This window comes from Pinus tabuliformis, chromosome 9 (assembly GCF_031772625.1).
Source record: "Pinus tabuliformis cultivar Carrire ecotype Pingquan chromosome 9, CPIR1, whole genome shotgun sequence".
Lineage (NCBI taxonomy): Eukaryota > Viridiplantae > Streptophyta > Pinopsida > Pinales > Pinaceae > Pinus > Pinus tabuliformis.
The window spans coordinates 1535763890-1535783914 of NC_142307.1; the positions used below are offsets into that span (position 1 = coordinate 1535763890).

General features: G+C 40.4%; 2 protein-coding genes across 2 annotated transcripts in view; one reads left to right on the plus strand and one right to left on the minus strand.

Annotated features, from left to right (window-relative positions):
- The window catches only part of OEP80 (outer envelope protein of 80 kDa), a 398126-nt gene that overhangs the window by 133501 nt on the left and 244600 nt on the right, over positions 1–20025 (plus strand). The gene's annotated exons all lie outside the window — the stretch shown is intronic.
- On the minus strand, positions 1938–16611 carry LOC149154479 (uncharacterized). The gene is made up of 3 exons (XM_089439396.1): positions 16337–16611; positions 2429–2676; positions 1938–2309 (listed from the first exon to the last, which is right to left on the minus strand). Exons 1-3 carry the CDS (start codon positions 16609–16611, stop codon positions 2140–2142), a joined length of 693 nt encoding a protein of 230 aa, XP_089295522.1. The 3' UTR covers positions 1938–2139.

Consider the following 20025-nt stretch of genomic DNA (forward strand, 5'->3'; position numbering starts at 1 on the left):
TGTTGTCAACACTTTGAGTCAATTTATGATCGAGCCTTTACATGCACACTGGGTTGCTGCTAAGCATGTATTGAGATACCTACATAGGACTATTAATCTTGGATTGAGATACACTGTTGGAGATGTGGGACTTCATGGATACACTTATGCTGATTGGTCTGGAAATGTTGTTGATGGAAAGAGCACATTAGGGTGTTGGTTTAGCCTGGGGTCTGCCATGATATCTTGGATGAGCAAGAAGTAGAAGTCTGTTGCTTTTGGCACGACTGAAGCTGTGAGTATATTACTGCTAGCATGGCTAGGTGCGAGGCAGTACGATTGAGGAAGCTCTTTAGAGAGCTATTTGTGTAGGTTCTGGATACAATTGTGATATACTGCGACCATAAGAGTGGGATTCGACTTTTAGAGAATCTTGTGTTCCACAACAGGTCCAAGCAATATATCCTGGATATGGTGCAAAGAGGCGCTATAAGACTCCATCACATTTCGACTGATGAGTAGATAGCCGACATACTTACGAAGCCTTTGCCGAAAGGGAGGTTCCTTGTATTTAGAGACATCATGGACTGGTGGATGTGACCCTCCTGGGATAGGGTCATGACTGATCGAGAACACTGAGCTATGCTCTTCCCCCCTATTTGAGCTCCCAGGGTGGGAATGGAGCCTGAAGATCTATTGGGGTTGAGAGTGCTAAGGAAATTACCCTCCTCTCCAAGCAATCCCGGGTAATGGCTCCCTCTGAAAGGCTAGCTGTCCAACCCCTGCGCAGACCGTTTCGCGTTGCTCCAACGCAAGCCTCCACATGTGTGGTTGACAAACCCTCTCACAACAAGCGGTCTTGCTTGTCTCTATTGCTGGAAGTGACTCTCAGACACTTTGGAAGAATTTCGCGACGTTTGGATGCTGAATCAAACTTCCCCACAGCTACATCGAATTGCCTTCTTGAGGCTCTGCGCAACCTCCTAGAAAAATAATATGGCCTCCTCTTCTGACTCTTCCAGAATTGGAAACTCCTCTGGAAATCTGCTACGTTGCCCCTCTACAACCTGCTACTTGATCTGAGTCAATATCTCCTGCTGAATCATCTGCACTGGAAAACCAAACTATCCAGATCATTGAGTATCTGCATTGGTGTGTTCTCCATCTACCCATCGACCTTCTCTTATAATCTCCAGTTGGGACTCCAATGACCATGATTAAAACTTAATTGATGGTTGAGATTATCTCCAAGTCACTCTGTGCGAGTTTCTAGAGAATACTCAACTTTCTCATTTAATTACTATTAATTAACCAATATTCCTAAGACTTGGGAAGAATTTAAATGACGGTCAATTAATTTAATTGAGCTATCTCTAGGTGGAATTTCCAGAAACAATTTTGGGTTTTGGAGATCTCCTGCATTTTAGCCTCTCCACAAAGTTTAGAGACTAGAACACAAGCTGATGCTACAAAAACTAACATCCCTCTTAGCGAGGAACTTGTTCTCCAACTCTCTCCATAACATCCTCCATACACACTATTGATGTCTAACAACAGTAGCTGCCTACCACTACCCATCAACCACTGCGCTAACTCTGATTAATCTGCTACTGACTGTAGCTGAACCATGCCACATCTTTGTTGCTGCTGGCACTACACTGTACAACTGTACTGCTGCCAACCTTGCATCTGCACTGCAACTCAACTAACAAACCCTCTCAAATTGTTGCTCCTATTGCAACTGCTACAATTGAGAAGCATCCAACATATTGAATTAACTGTGTCTTTATCCTGCAACTGTCTCCTGAGCAATGTTACCAGACTCGGAATCGGCAATAAATCGGCGAGGCAAAAGAGCGAAGAGTTTTAATCGGATCGGGAAAAATCGGCAAATTCATTAAATAAAAATATACACATATATTGAATTAAAAAAACCATTTTTCATTAATATTGGGTAAAGGTATGTCCAAACAATGCATAATATCAATAGATGTCCAAAATATCATGAATAAATAAGTATCTCATATATGTTATGAGTCCACACATGATCCAAAGCACTGAGTCTTGAGTCCTTAGAAGCATATGCTTCTAAAAGTTTACAAAAAAGTTAAAAACTGCATACTAATCAGAAAAAAATCAGCAACTAAGAGTCTAAGACTCTTAAGAGTGAGAACTAGAAGCGATTCCTTCCACTCCTTCGCTTGCTTGACTCTCAAAGTTCTCCAAGTCATGAAGGCTGAAAAGAGGAGGCTCATCTAATTGAACCCATTCTGCCGCATTTGTAGCTTGCAAATCTAACTCTTCAAGGTCGATTGGTGAATGATCCATACCTTTCATTATCATGAGACATTGAAATGTGAATTAAAATTTCACTTTGAAGTTTGAACTTTAAACTTTTAAAGTACGAACTAGATTATGAAACCTTCAAATTCAAGCTCTCGAATCTCACCTTGTATTTGTTTGTTGCGAAGTCGTAGATTGTAATGGACAAATACAAGGTCATTCAAGCGTTTTTGTGTCAATCGGTTGCGCTTCTTAGAATGTATTTTCTCAAACATGCTCCAGTTGCGTTCACAACCTGAAGCACTGCATGCTTGGTTTAAGATTCGAATGGCAAATCTCTTCAAATCTGGCGTATCACTACCAAAGTTTTGCCACCAAAGACCTAGCAAGTGGTAAGGGTTTGTGAGTAGAAGACTAGAAGTACCAAATTAGCAAATAGTAAAAACTTAAAAAGAAAAGAAAATTTAATAAAACATTTAACATACAAAATAAAGTTTAAACAAATTTAATGAATTGATGAAGCCTTCAAGCTGGGTACCTGGCAACATCTTTGACCTTTGTCTTATAGCACTGGTATAGGCAAACAATTTAGATGGTGCCCTATAATATTGTAGTTGGGAAAAGACACGACTTTGTTGTTCTGGATCAGGGAAGCACCTTTCCAAGCATGTCATAAGTCCTCTGCCAACCTCCCCATCCTCATTAAATTTGCTCTTATCATAAAAATATTGTGGGTTTAAGAAGTACCCAGCAGCATGTAAGGGGGAATGCAATTGCCTATCCCAACGTGCATCTATAATGTCCCAAAGAGGCATATACTTTGTCTCATCATCCCCATATCTTCTTTTGATGGCCTCCTTTGCGAGATCCATCGCCTCATAAATGTAACCCATAGCGGGTTTGTCACCATCAACCATCCTGAAAGTTCAAGCATTCAAATTTAAAGAAATATGAAACATTGTAAATAAAAAGAAGCTTGAAATGAAATTTAAAAAATGAAAAAGTTAAAAGACTAAAAGTACCTGAGAACTCTAACAAGGGACTCCGTCACAGCAATAATCTCTTCGGCATCTTTCCAGAAGCCATCATTAAACACAAGTGCAACAATTTCCATGCCTTCAGGGGTCTTGGAATGTTTAGATCCCATCCACTCAGGTCCCAAGAACATCCTCTTCAGATTTATCTTTTGCTCAACCACAGTTTGCAAAGATATGAAATTTGTTGCAAATCTAGTCACTGCAGGTCGAACAATTTCTTTACCTTCAGTGTATATTCTCATAGTGTTTAGGACAATAGTGTGGTTGTATAGGTATTTGGTTATGGATTTTGCCTTCTCCACAACCTCATGTATCCAATGAAGCTTACCAATGTCCTCAAGCATTAAATCTATGCAATGGGCAGCACAAGAGGTCCAAAAAATAGTGGGGTGCCTCATCTCAAAAAGTCTACCAGCAGCCATATAATTCGCTGCATTATCGGTGACAATTTGTACAACATTTTCTTCTCCCACTTCTTGAACGACTTCCTCCATCATTTCACAGATAAGTTGGGCAGTCTTAACCTTATCTGAAGCATCCACTGACTTGAGAAACATTGTGCCTGCGGGACAAGATACAAGGAAATTTATTAAAGTTCTATTCCTCTGATCTATCACTCATGATGGTGCACCCTGTTTCTACCCATGATGAACGAAACTCAGCTAGCACAAGCATGACATCTTCAACACTCTCTAACAACATATCTGTCCTAAGGCTCTCTGATGTAGGGGCTTTGAACCCTGGACCTGCAGCAGCAACTGCATCAATCATAGCTTGCCAATAAGGACTTCTGGCACAGTGGAAAGGTATGTCAGAATAGTACCAAAAGTTAGCAATGGCCTTCCTTGCCTGACTATGGATATTTTTTTTCCAACCAGTGCCATCCAAGGTAGGTTGGGAACCAGGTTTTGTACGGGGAGCAAAAAAGGTGTTTATGTTTCCACCTCCAGTGTTGAAGGAAGGAGTTGAAGGACTGGCATGGCTTTGAGTTTGACTTGGCCTTGGAGGCATGTGTGGAAAACTTGGGAACGACATTGAGGATTCAACAGATTGAGGTGACATGGGGCTAGTGGCAGAAAAAGTATCAACTCCAACATTTCCTATTTCAGCATTTTGCTTTGCTTTCTTGGCATTATGCTGCTCTAACATATCAAGGGCCAAGGTTGCTTGCTATTGGACATTGTCGTCAACGTTGCCACAAATACCTATATCATGGCCAGGTATTTTTGCAAGGTGGAACTTGAATCTATAAATGCCTCCACTGCATTCCTTTTTGCAAAATTTACAAAGGAGCAAGGATTTTTCGGGAATCTTGTCACAATAAGCCCAAGCAAAGTCCTGCTCTCTCGGCATTGTTGTTGCTTTGAACTTGTGTTTAATTTGTGGCTTCTGTTAAGATTTGGAGTCTGGCTTCTATTTAATTTGTGGCTCCTGTGAAAGACAACAAAAAATCAAATTTAAAAATTATCCAAAAATTTAAAATATGCTAGAAATTAAAAAAATTAAATGAAGACAGATGTCAGTAAACAACAGTGAACTAAACATATGTCATAATATTCACTGTAGATTGTGAAGGATCCACCTTTCTATTGGCAGACCTAGTTATGGATTTAAAGCCTACTTGCTGGCAAATTGGTCCCTTTTGAATGAAGAATGGACTTCGTTAGAATTGAGTTCAATTTGCACTGTTACCTTAAAGAGGTCAGATGCAGTGTTACATCAAACAAGTCACATCGACAATTCCACTGCAGTAACCTATTAGAGAAGGAAATCAACTCGTGGTACTCGTTTTCAGGAATATCTATTTATGAAACTTGTTTCCTAGTTTCTGAAGTCTGGAAATCTGACTTTGAAGACTGATCAAAGGTTGCAAAATCATGGAAATTGAGATCAGTTTTCCGTCTATAGACTATGATGGAAATTGAGATCAGTATTCCAGTAAATTATATGTAGACTAGGATGGAAATTGAGATCAGTATTCCAGTCAATTATATGTAAGTCAACTTTAGTCTTTGATTATTTTGGTAAAACCATTTTGTAAACTCCAACGAGTAAGGCTGTTTAGACCAGTCATAATTCATATCATTTAATAAGGTTAACGGATCTTGAGGCTTACTAAGTAGAATATCTCTGTTGAGAATATGGAGTGAGAAGAAGAGGACCTGTTTGTTTAGTAAACTTATTTTGAATGTAATCAACTATTCATACTAGAAAATTCTATTTGTTATAAACGAAAAAAGGAGTTCTGTTAATGTCCAGACTCCACAGGTAACCAAAAGTGGTCAATGAAACCAGACCTAATTTTGGACAATGCCAGAGAGCAAGTGGGCTGCAAGGTTACAAGCAGTAGGAAGCAGATGACTTTATCAGACATATTCATGTAGTGCTTTGACCAGTCGTTTGTAGAGAAATTCCTTCCAGCAACAGCCTTCCTCGTACTACCAATGCTCTTGAAGATATGTTAATAGCGAGGTTATGGCAATGCTCTTGAAGATAATAAGATAATGAGGTTATACTGAAAACACAGGTGCCTGACAAGCGCAGAGTTATATTTAAACCCCGAGATTCGTCAGCCCCAAATCAAGAGATAATGTGATGTGGGGGTCCATTGGCCTGACATACAAAACACTCCTTGGACTCACATAACCACAAGCTTTCTTATAGTAATACTTCTCAAAATGTTTTAGAAATCTAAGTTGGTGTTCAAACTTGACGTGAATCAAGTGGTGCGAAGCAAATAAAAAAAATACGATTTTAGGAAGAATAAAATATGCCATGGATCCTTTTTGTTTTCACTACTATATCACCTATAAGGTATCACTGGAAGTTCAGACAAGCTAACTCTGTATGCTGAGTCGTGGACAGTGGAAGTGCTGGAGCAGTGGAGTCTGCGGCGTCGACGGCTCTGCGGCTGTGTGGAATGGCTGGCCGCTGCGCGTCGAACTGGTTGTCTGCGGCGTCGACGACTCTGCGGCTGTGTGGAATGGCTGCGCGTTGAACTGTTTGTCTGCGGCTGTGTGCACTGTGGAATGGTTGGAGTCTGCGCGTGATACATTAATAATAATGATAAACAGAAATATGGCGGGACGCGGGCGACGGAACTGAAATCTGGCGGGACTCGGGAAACTGCCAATAATCGGCTAAATCGCCAGGCTCGCGAGTCAAACTCGCGTTGACCACGAGTCAAACTCGGTCAACGCGAGTTGACGCGCGGAGTTTCAGAACGGATCTTTTCGCCGCCAACCCGATTCTAACTCGCGATTAATCGCCAAAATCGGCGATTCTTGTTTCACTGCTCCTGAGTCTCTCACTGCTACTAGCCTCTGCTTTGTCTACTGGGGAATCTATGCTGCTGTTGATTTTGCACTGTGCCTCTTGTACTTCTATCAATATTGCTCTGCGCTCCACAACATCTGACTGCAACTAGTCTCAACTGCCACTTTGGAAATTTCAAATGACTGGATCAACTGACATTGATCCTCTTGCTACTGAATACTGTGGGCCCCTATAGAAAAGGTAATGATCCCTGAGGAAACACCATCCGATGCTCTCCTCGATGGACCCTTCCCAAATCTCTGCGCAACTCTGGGATTGAAGCTCCATATCGCCCTTGCTCTCTCCTAGAGGTATAGATGCATACATGGCGAAATCTTCTTCTAGTTTAGAGGATACCTGGTCTATCTTTGTGGATGCTACTGCGTGATTTTTATTCTCCTTCTTGTCCTTCTTCCTTTGAGGACACTTCGTACTGTGGTGGCCAAACTTGCCACACCTGAAGCATTTGACCTTGCATCGATCCTTCTTCTTCTTCTTCTCTCCTTGTGAACCTTGTCCTTGACTGGGACCTCTTGCTTTCCCTTTTGATGCAAGGGCCACATTGTCTTCCTCCTTCACACCCTTCGATCCTTTGCTGCTACTGCCGCTAATGGAGCTCTTTACTAGAGCGTGCCTCATCTCCTCCTGTGAGAGATCAACCCACATCTGGTGCCACCCAAGCAATATATCTTGTCGTAGAATGCCTTGGACAAAATTCTCCCAATCCTTGGTGACTCTGTTGAGGTCCAACCTCACCATTTCTGTAGGTAGAGGCGTTTCTCCTACAGTTGCAAGCTTGTCCTTGATATCCTGAAGTCTAGTGAGAAAGGGGTTAATAGCTTCACCCCTTTGCATAGCATTCTACAACTTTTTTTTTTCAGTAACATCTTTTGCTGCTTGGAAGGATTCTGATATAACCTTGCTATAGCATCCCAAATCCGCTTGGCCGTGTTCTTGTTCGCTATTTGTGAGACTATATGATCTCAAACTCCATTGAGAATCATCTGCTTCACCTTGGCCATTCCTTTATGAAGTTTGCTAATTGCTGCTAGTCTGCAGGTTTTGCCACAAGATTATTTGCATATGTCTTTAGACCATGCTCATCTAGGAGAAAGGACAACCTGGCCTTCCAAATGATATAGTTGGAGGCACCATCCAATCTGTTGTGATCTCTAAGCCTTGCTGTGGCCATTTCTGCAAAAACTCGACAGTGAGTAAAAATCTCCCTCTTTCTCCTGCTCGGCTACTAGCTCTGCTATTTGCACTCCCTCCTGGAAAAAAAAATTGCCTGCTACTACTGCCTGTTGCAACTGGAGATATTGGATTTATGAACTAGAAACCCTCTGAGAGAAACTCCCTCTGTGTGCACACTTTCTCTTCCACCTGGAACTGAATGTGCTCTAGCAAAGTGCTGTAAACCCTCTGTGCCCATACAAGAACTCTACTCTGTGAAAATACTGAGCTGTTGCTCCCTCTGCCGCTAGAATTGCTTCCCCTAACAAATCGAACTTTCTTGCACTGTGCAACCGGAAAATCAAATCCCTGTCCAACAATTCACACTACCTGGCTAGGCACTATGCAGCCTTAGAAAATTTCGTCTTGTTGCTCCTTCTGAATAGTGAAGTTCTCCTTCTTCGTCCTTGAGCTTCCTGTCCATGAAATATGCTTTGATACCATGTCAAAATTCCTTGAAATGCAACAACTGGTATTACCTTTCCTAACTGAGTAACAATTTATTAATTTTTTGATTAATATCGAATTAATCACATTGCAATTTCTGCACCAAATAAAGTAAACGTTGCGGAAATAAAAATGCAGGACACTGAGAAATGCTAGCACACACATAAAATTTGACACCATTGTTTTTGGACAATTGTCCCCGAAAAAGCACAATGCAGGAAGATCGGTGCAACAATGAGAGTTTTTATTATTATACAGCAACAAAATTCTGAGCACAATTAAATGATGCCAAACTTGCGTTTCTATGTGAGAGAAATACTAGAAAAATTTACTTAGAGAAATTACCCTCCTCTCCAAGCAATCCTGTCTACTAGCTCGCTCTGAAAGGCCAACCATCCAACCCTTCTGCAAACCCTTCTGCACTGCCCCTGCGCAGACCTCTACATGTGTGGTTGACAAACCCTCTCACAACAAGCCTTCCTACCAGTCTCTGCTACTAGAAGTGACTCTTTGGAACACTGAAAGACTTTCTTGGCCTCTGGATGCTAAATCGAGCTTCCCCACAGCTAAATCGAACTACCTTCTTGAGGCTTTGTGCAACTGTTGTGCAACCTCTTGGAGAAAAAATATGACCTTCTCTCTTGACTCTTTTGGAACTGGAAACTCCTTTGGAAATTTGCTACACTACCCCTCTGGCACTTGCTACTTAATCTCTGGCTCTATCTGTCTTGTTGAATCACGTGCATTGGAAAATCGAATTGTCCAGATCACTAAGTATTTGCACTGGTGTGTTCTTTGTCTACCCATCAACCTTCTCTATAATCTCCAGTTGGGACTCCAATGACCACGATTAAAACTTTATCGATGGTTGAGATCATCTCCTAGTCGATTCATGTGAGTTTCTAGAGAATTCTCACCTTTCTCAATTAATTACTATTAATTAACCAATTTCCTAAGTTAGACTTGGGACAAATTTAAATGATAGTCAATTAATTTAATTGAGCTATCTCTAGGTGGAATTTCCAGAAACGATTTCTAGGTTTAGGTGATCTCCTATGTTTTAGCCTCTCCACGAAGATTTGAGACAAGAACACCTTCCGATGCTACAAAAGCTAACAATAACAATGATGATGATGAGACATTTGAGATGAGACATATGACGTAGTTGGAAATTCCTCCCTAGCTGAAAGGGAGTGTTGAAATTTGGTCGTTGAGGGAGGAATTCCGTCCTTGGGTAAGCCCTACAAACCCTAAGAAGACCCCTTTGGTCCTTGGAAGAATTTGATTTGCGCATCTGAAAATTACTATTTTAATGTTGGTCCATGTCACATCAAAATGTACAAGTCGGCTTGGAAGAGGAAATTTGTCCTCCAAAACCTCATATAAATTCACTCGGAGGCATCGCATCGCATCACACATTCTTCTTCTTTGATTCAACTTGGTCTGAAAATTGTAGGGTCCAAGCTCATACATGCGAATAAGAGAGATAATTTTGTGGGAACATTAACTTTTCTATTTTGGCATCTTTGACCAATGTTGACTTTTTATGGTTTGACTTATTTTGCCTTTGTTTTGGATCTGTTTTGGAAGGCCGAGTTTAGGAGAGAAGACTGGATTTTTCTAGGCACATTGACCCATGTTGACTACAATTTCTGAGCTAGGGTTTTCGAAAGTCAAACTTTGACTTTGACCATATTTTGTGGGTAGAGTTTTGGGATTGTTTTGACTGATTTTGACCAAACAAGGAAGGCCGCATTCTTTGATAGGTTGACCAAACTTTTTGGAGCAGATCTGACCATTGGCTTTGGACTGGTTAGGATTGCGTCGACTGCTGTTGACTTTGACTAAAAAATTGCAGAATTGAAGTTTGACCATATTTGACTGTATTGCTCATCTTTGATTGGATATTGAATTATTTTTGGGATAGTCAAGACTTTGACCTTTGATTGATTGTGGATGTACTTGGACGGATGTATCTCTCTACTGGACATTTGACGACAATCTAATAAAAGAAGAATTTGGAAAAGGTTTTCCCCTTTGTGGGGTTTTCTCCTTGTCTTTGAACAAAGTCTGTGTCTTTATTGTTCTTGGTTTTCTTTTATTGTGCATATGGTTTTACATTTTCTCGACAATTTCTTATTGTTATTGGGTGATTGAAAATATATTGGATAATTGATTGCTATTGGAAGAAGAATTATTATAAGTGATTGTTCCAACCTACGAAACCGGATTCGTCCAAACCCCTGGACGAATCCCGAATCGGACGAATCGGACACGATTCTGTCCGGACACGTGTCATAAAACCATGACTCGTCGTGTCATATCGGGATTCTCCGTGTCATGAGCGAGTCAGCAAAAATGGTAAACGTGTCGCGATTTTGGAGAGGAGTCCTGGTTTCGGATTCGTTTTTCCGCCGGCTGTAGGTTTAAGTTCGCTGTTATAGTTCCCATTTGACCGCATTTGCAACCTTAACATCCATTTGGAGCGATTTGGAGCGAGTAACAGCGATTTGGAGCGCATTGCAATTTGCGGGTTTAAACTTTAAGGTTAGTTTTACTTGTTTTATGCTGCCAGGGAGTGGTTACAATATACACTATTTTGTTGGGGTTTGCCGCTCTCGGCCAAAAGAATGCTTAACGTCCATACTTCATTGAAGCAAACCAAATTCTGATGATTATAATGAATGAAGTGTAACCATGAAAAATTAAAAACATTCTACAGAGCACAGGCCCCGTGCTCAATCGTTCATATTCCTTCTACGGTTTTGCGTGGTCTCGGAAACCAACAGGTTTAGATAAAAGCATTTTTTGACATCATACTCTCAGTTGTGATTGCATTTTTCATCTAACACTTGCAGTGCCCGCCTGGAGTTCCACGAACTATACCCTCGTACAAGAATGGTTTTGATATGCCTTCACTGTATATTGAGATTGTTGCTCAAGGTGACAACTTGATGTGTCTACAAGTGTTAAACACTTTCACAACAAATCGTTATAAACTCTAACTTACTGATGCCAACATCCACTGTAGCCGCTTCAAAAGATCAGATATCCACGATTTACATCTGTCTTGTTCACAACTTCGATTGTGAACAAGACTATTACAAGGTTTACACAATACTAAAAAAAATTGTTGAGCTCACATAACAGACCTGATGTCCGTTATCGGGATTATGACATGTCATACCCTCGTGTCATATCGGGATTAGCCTTCACTGTTCAGAAATTTAGCTGTAGAGCAGGTTCCTAGCTTTATTACCTTACCTTTTGTGAAGAAATACACCGTGCTCCAAAATATCTGAGGTTTAAATTGCCCCCCACAACTCGGATTTCTGAGGCACATTGAGCATCCTTAGAGCGAATTCTGGGCAAAGTCTTGGCCCTCTTTCCTTAAGTTTTTTCACTCTTTCACAGGGTCACACATCTGAGGTTTTTCTGTGGTTTTTTGGCCACCTCAGAGGCTGATTTTCAGCCCCCTCTGATGGTATATTTCTCTGAATTAGATGTAGGTCCTGAGGCCTAAATTTTGGCCCTAGAACAGAAGCAACACAGTGGCAAGCTGAGGCATCTATATAAGGCAACTTGGCTTGTCTTTCCAAGGCCTAACCCGACCTTATCTGAAGCAAGCTCTGAGATTTCATTGAACTTGATTCTTGTTCATTTCTTTTGCTGTTTGCATTTTAAAATTTTTACAGCAGTTTGACTGTTTGTTCAATTTTTTTACAGGTTGAGGTAACATGGCTCAATCAACGGCAGGGGCAGCAAGGAAGGGCAAGAATGTCATGGGTAGAGATGCTCTTCCTCCCCCAATATCATCAGAGTCTGCTGCAAGTAATCTTGAGGGAAGAGGAGTTAAAGACAATGAAAAATATCCATTGTGGAAATATGTCGCAAGAGAGGATGGGTCAAACAGCAAGGGAAAGGGAGGAGGCAATGTGCAATGGAAATGCAGCTTTTGTAACATTTCTTTCACAAGCACATATCACCGTGTGAGAGCACATTTGTTGGCTATACCTCGTAAGGGGATTGCAGCTTGTGAAGGTATTCCTAAACCAAAGAGAAAAGAATTGGTAAAGGAGGCCAATGTTGGTATGGAATATGTGGCACTGGCTTCAAAATCAAAAGCACCCAAGGGCAAGAATGAAGACCCCCTTCCATTTTTGAGGAAAGCCACCTCCAAATTTCCATTTGAGAGTTCTACTTCTACTGGGCAAGCATTAAAAAGAAGATCACTTGGTCCAATGGACATGATTTTCCAAAAAGAGAGACGGGACGAGCTTGATCTCACCATTGCCTTCTTTTTCTATCAAAACTTCATATCATTTAATGTTGCATGTTCACCTTTATTTGTTGAGATGTGCCGAGCTCTAACTCAAGGGGCTCCAGCAGGGTATGTGCCTCCTGGGTCAGAGAAGCTGAGAACCACATTGTTGACGAAGGCAAAAAAAGAGGTGCAAAAAATGCTCGAGCCTATTAAGGCATCATGGCCAACATCTGGGGTTAGCATTGTTTCTGATGGATGGACAGATCCAGCACGACACCCAATCATCAACTTCATGGTGTCTTCCTTGAATGGTCCAGTTTTCCTGAAAGCAGTGGATACACTTGGCGAATACAAGGATGCACAATTTATGGGTGAGTTATTTATTAGAGTTATTGAAGAGGTAGGTGTTGATTCTTGTGTGCAAATCATTACAGATAATGCACCTGTTTGCAAGGCGGCTGGCATGATTGTGGAAGCTAAATATCCACAAGTGTTTTGGACACCTTGCATTGTCCATTCATTGAACTTAGCACTGAAATCCATTGCTTCTGATGTGCTTTGGATTGGAAGCATTATTGAGGATGCAAGACATATCCGTAACTTTGTGCAAAATCATACAAATGCCCTCACTATCTACAAGGAGTACAGCAATCTATCATTGTTGAAGATTGCTGATACACGGTTTGCATCTTCATTCATGATGTTGAAGAGGTTGAGGGAGGTCAAGACTGCTCTTGGGTCCATGGTTATTTCTGAGTTTTGGTCTTTTTGGAGAAAGACAGATCAGGCAGCCTCTAAAAGAGTGAAGGACACGGTACTAGATGATGCTTGGTGGGAGAGGGTAGATCTAATTATTCGGATCATGGACCCTATCATCTCTTTGCTTCGAGTTGCAGATACAGACAAACCCATCCTAGGAGAGGTTTATGAGGGATGGGATTCCATGATTGAGTCTGTGAGGAGCATTATTCTACAGAGTGAGTGCCCCCCGTATGAGACATCACCAGAGGCCTTCTGCGATACCATACATGATATTCTTGTCCGCAGATGGGACAAGAATTGTACACCTTTACATTGTTTGGCTCACTCATTGAACCCCAAATACTACAGCCATGAGTGGCTGAATGGTGGACCTTCCCGTAGATTCCCTCCTCACATGGATGGTGAAATCTCACAGGGGAGGAAAGTGGCGCTTCAGCGGATTTTTCAGGATAGTGCATTGCTTGCTGAGGTGGAGGATTCCTTTGCAGAGTTTTCCACTAGCACTGGTGGGTTTGCAGGTTATGATGTGATTAGAGACAGGGGGCTTAAGAAGCCCTACTCTTGGTGGGCATATCATGGGGCAACAAGCCGTCCTCTTCAGCAGTTAGCCATGAGGCTCCTCTCTCAGGTGACTTCATCCTCTTGTTGCGAGAGGAATTGGAGCACATATGGGAATTTGCATACTGTGAAGAAGAACAGGCTTGAGCAGTCCAGGGCAGAGACAATGGTGTATGTGCACACCAACCTTCGTCTTATTTACAGGCAGAGGGAAGAGTGGTTGAGGGGAAAGACAAAGATGTGGGATGTCTTTCCTGAAGATATGGGTCTGGACACCACTGTTGAGTTGGCATTGGCCAACATGGATCTCGGTGATCCAGTGCTAGACCCTATTAGTTTTGATGACTCAACCTCCATACCAGCAGATGCAGAGGCGACTATGGATACAGGGGAGGAGGAGGATGCAGAGGAGAGCAGTGGGGACCATGATGATGGGGACAGTGATGCTGATTCTGATGCTGATTCTGATGCTGATTGATGGCTTGAGGGCCTGAGGCTTTTATACCTATAGAGTCTAGACTTATAGTTGTTTTATATTTTCTATTTCTATTTGCCATTGGCATTGCACCAACACTACCTATGTAACAGATTTTGATTTGATGACTTAATGAGAAAACTACAGTTGTCAGTGTGTTTATCTTACTATCTTAGTATCTTGTAGTTGTAAGTTGTCTTTCAGTTATACTTATGAATTATAATTTATGAATCATGATTTAAATTTTTAATAGATTTATCATTTATCAATTATCATTTATGTGACCAGTACCACTGACATTTATTTGAATTTTGTATGTACTATGCATGCTAATAGCTATAGATGAGGATCTATGTTTGAAATCAATAAATTTGTATCATTAATTAAAATTTGTGTAAGAAATATGCTAATAACTAATTTTTAAGATATATATATATATATATTTTAAATATATATATATATATATATATATATATATATTTTAATAAAATAATATATAACGTGTCCTAACCGTGTCTTGTTCCGGGGTCAACTTTTCCCGAATCCGACACCATGAATCCCGAATCCTACGTGTCCCGAATCCTCGTGTCAGGTGACTTAGGTTCCAACATAGAACATTTGAAAATTAACATTTGTGATCTTTATAGTTTCTTGAAGACTGAATATTGTATAATTGCTTGATGAAGAAGACATAGTAATTAACAAGAAGAAGATTAACATTCACAGGGAATTATCAAGACAAAGGAATCAAGTCCCATCTACCCTCAACTTGGTTTCTCAACATATAGACTTCCTCTTTAGTGACTTCATTCAGAAAAGCAATTTTGACATCCATTTGATGCAATTTCCAACCTGCAATAAAAGAAAGAGCAATGACATATCTAATTTTTAAAATTGGCAACTAGGGCCAACTTCCACCTTAGGACAACTCAAATAATGGAGATGATTATTGCATTGGATTCCTCTTTTGGAGAGGTACAATTTTGATGTAAAGATCATCTCATTTTGACAAGCAGAAATGGAATTATGATTTATTCTTCATATGGACAAATGATCAAGGTCGGCCTCAGCTAAATGTAGGCTCATGTAGCCCAATAGATGGGTCTCCTCACCCTCAACGAATTGTATAAATAGGAGTGACCCTTCCCTCATTTGGACACTCACTCATCACACATTTTATCATCTATCTCTTCTCTTGTTTGGTTCGTACTTCTTGGAGGCAATTTTTCTTCTTTGCACATGTGGCAGGAGGCTGAGTTTTTTGGGTCAAAACAAGCCAAAGTTTCAAAGCGTTGACCAAAGGGGATTTGACTAGCGTTGACCTCAGTTTTTGGGCCAGAATTCCGATTTCTCTAGGGCTGATTTATTGGCACAAAAATCAAGGAGTTTGGGACAACTTTGACCACCGTTGACTTTCTGGTTAGGGCTGCATTGACTGCTGATTTGGTAGATCTGTTTTGGACTTGCATTTATGATATTTATACTCTCTCTCTCTCTTTGCTGAACTATTGAAGAATAATAAGAAGATTTGATCAAAGAGTTTCCCCAGATTGGGGTTTGTCCCTGGCATTCGCCACATCTTGTATCCTCTTGTCTTGGCTTGTTTTCTGCATATGATTTTATGTTCTATCTGCACTTACTATCAATGTTTATAAGTTAATGTGATTGCTACTAGATATAATTGGAAATTATCATTGGGCTGCTAAAAGGACATTGAAGTAAATTGTGCTTAAGCATAGAACATACCATTGTTATAAAAAATTAATACTAATAGATGCATACGTGAGAATGGGAGGACACATGTCTTCATAGTCCTCGCCCTCTTTTTGGGAGAATCCATGAGCCACAAATCTAGCCTTATACTTTTCAACACTTCCATCAACAACTTGCTTAATTATGTAGATCCACTTTGAAGACACAATAGATTTTTCTTTAGGCCTTGGCATGATATCCCAAACATCATTCTTCAATATAGATTGTTACTCTTTAGTCATAGCATTTTTCCAAACTTCATGCCCAACTGCTTCCTCATAGGTGGATGGCTTGGACTTAATGATTTTACACATCATGGCTGCATAGTTAGAGTATTTCTTTGGGTTCTTGCTTTCCCTGAAGGTCCCATGAGGTGCAATATGTCCTTCAAATTCCTTCGATGTTCTTTCAAGCCAAGAAGGTCTTTTTCTAGTCTCAGGCAGGGTGGCCCTTGGAGACTCAACCAGTTCATGATCATCAAATCTTTCATCGGGATCTTGCTCCATCGATTCAGGTTCTTTAGACACTAATTCCACATTCTTCGTAGCCACCTTTATCTCGTCATCAAAGTCCAAGTGTGAACCATTGGAATTCCAGAAAGCAACATCCACATCAAATATAACATCTTTGCATGTTTCAATAAAATATTGTCCTAAAATATAGGCCCTAAAGGCCTTCAAATTCTAACTGTAGCAAACAAAAGTTCGTTTCTTGTCGAACGGTTCCGGTTTTGGCCTTTTCTCCTTGGGCACATGAGCATAAATAAGACAAACACAAATTCTTAAATGCTTAACATTTGGTCTCTCAGCTATGAAGACTTTGTAAGGAGTCTTGTAGTCCAATATTCAATGTGGGCATTGGTTTTGAACATAGACGGCTGTTCTTGCAGCTTCTCCCCAAGGAAACATAAACAACTTTTGATCATGAAGCATGGCCTTGGCAGCGTCCATAATAGTTCTGTTCTTCCTTTCAGGAGTTCCATTTTGTTGAAGATAGTAGGGAACTATCAGCTCCCTCTTAATTCCAACATCCCTGTAGAAATCAATCATTTCCTTCGATACATATTCACCACCATTATCAGACCTTGATTCTTTTTCCCGTAGCATTTTCAACCTGCGCTTTGAATTGACGAAACTTCTCAAATACTTGATCCTTGGACTTTAGAAGATAAATCCATGTTTTTTGAGAATATTCATCAATGAACGATACATAATACAAGTTGCCACTGAATGTTTTGTGAGACATAGGCCCACAAGCATTAGTGTGCACAAGATCCAAGATTCCTTTGGATCTACTATCACTGCTAGTACATCTTCCTTTCAGAGTTTTCCCAAGGGCATGTCGCTTGCAAACTCCATCATGATCAACCTTGATTTCCAAAACACTCTTAACAAAATCTTTCATTCTAGTCAAAGCATTATAGTGAATATGGGCTTACCTTCGATGCCATAGCTCACAGAGATTAAAGGTGTTATGTAGCAAAGCTTGAATTGAATGTCCAAGGAGACGATATAGGCCTCCAATTCGCACACCGATGACCTTGGTAGATTCAAAAGAGGCATCCTTCTTGTATACTAAAACTTGTCCATCAACAAAAGCAATTCTATATCCTTTGTCTTCAAGAGATGAGATGGACAACAAATTCTTCTTCAAACCAGGAACATATAAAATATTGTTAATGGATACATTACCCTCCAGAATCCAATTGAAAGGATGATGAGCCAATCCCTTCGACTTCTTATTTTCCATTATCCCCAAGTTCAACCCTTTGAGCAATCCTCTTTTCAATCAATTTAGAGAGATGATCACGATTTCCGGTCATGTGCCTAGAGGCACCACTGTCCACCAACCATATTTCATCATGACCTGCAATGGTACCTGTAAAAGCGGAATAAAATGAGTATTCATCATCATAATCATTCTTTCTAGGTGTCCTCTTATGAGAGGATTCATGAAGGTCAGCAGCAGAGGCATGATGTTTCCCTTCTCTCTTTTGATCTCCATTCCTTTGATAGTTATCCACTTGATTTATTTGAGGGCAGTGATCTTGATAGTGACCATATGCTTGACAATGAAAACATTGAACATTTGTTAGATCTTTTTTATCTCCTGTCACTTCTATCTCTTCTATCTTGAGAGGGAGGAGGAGGTCCTCTATGTGATGTAGGTTCCCTTCTTTGAGCAGATCTTGGGGTAGGTCTTGAAGTAGTTCTTCTACCAGAACTTCTTTGGAATCTCTCAAAATTATGTCTTCTTTTATAACTCTTAGAATGATCTGCAAAAGCTTATTCGCTTGCATCTTCAATCGAGTCTCTGGATTCGAAGTCTTGATTCTTCTTGAGTGAAGGAAGCCCACAACTTTTTAAATTAAGGTGCATTTTCACTTGCACTAATGCTTGATGCAAAAGGATCCCAAGATCTAGGCAAACCACCCAATCAACAGCTACCAATTCTTTGTCAGATACTTCTTCACCAATGACCTGGAGTTGATCTCTTATTTGAGATACCCTTACAAAATATGATGCCAATGTATCATTCTTTATCATCTTGATATTGTGAAGTTGACCTCTCAAACTTATATATTGGTTGATGTAGTTAATAGTGTATAATCCAATGATGGCATCATACATCTCCTTGGAAGTTTGGTGATTGGCAATATAGGGAATTATATTTTCCCTAACAGATTCTATTATGATGCTCCTTGCCAAGATCTCATCTTCCTGAAATTTGTCTTTCCCTGCTTGGTCAGCGGGTTCAGTAACTTTACTTGTAACAATGCCCAAAACTTTGTTCCTTGCAAGTACTAGGTCTATCCTAGCCTTCCATCCCCTGTAATTTGTAGCTCCTTCAAGCTTGTTCTCAGTCTTTGTTAAGGAATTCATGATGAAGATATCAACCAAAAGCAGAAGGCAGAATCCCAAATTTCTTAAAGTGCTTTTCAATGCTCTTCAAGGTGCTCTTTGAAGTGATCTCACAGCTCATTTCCTTCGTGAAAGCTCTGATACCATGTTGATTTTCTAGTACATTCAAGACTCGTGTAGTTTTCCAAAATTTGATAACTTCTTCCAATGATATATTCAATATTCCTTTAGCATTCCAATCATAAAGCAGCTATATATGAAAACTTCATCCATTCAATTTCATCAATAGAGCAGTAGAGATCACAATGAAAAGTAAAACAAGAGACAAGAGACACCAGAAATTAGGCTCACAGCCAGGGCAAAACCCACAAGCGGAAAACCCAACCAATCTTTCCTTATGAGAGAGAAATTTTGTCCATTTCCAATTTGTACAATAACCAGTCAAAGGCCAAACCATTGACCATCCAAAATATCCAAGTCAAACTGAGTCAAATGAGAGAGAAAGTCAGTTCTGGTCAAAGTACAAGTTTGCAACAATAGGGCCAAATTTTGGCTTGTGAAAGATCTGAACAGAAGGCTGAAATTCGGTCAGCACCTCAGTCAATATACCTCTTTAACAGATCAGAATTTCGGTCAAGTCAAGTCAATGATCCTCTGTAAATCCTCGGCCCTCCAAGACAGTCAAAACCTCTGTCAAACAAATCCCAAATAGCCCAAGTCAATGCAAGTCAAAGCAAGCCAAAACAGATAGAAAGAAGCTGGTCAATGCTGGTCTGAAATGTCTCCTTCACTCCTTTGTATGTGTGGATTAACCTCTGTGATTTTCAGATTGAATTGTGTGATGATGAGGTGCCAAGATGAGCTCGAACGAAGTCATATAGATGTGGTTGAGGAGGTGCCTTTTCACACGTGGGCCGACTTGTCCTTCATTCAGGCTGACTTGGTCAAAGTCAAAACAATGAATTGTCTCCATTATTTTCCAATGAAAATGCCGACCGTAGCTACTCAACTTTTCAACAGATAGATCATTAATGAGGGAAGTATAGAAACACTCAAGAT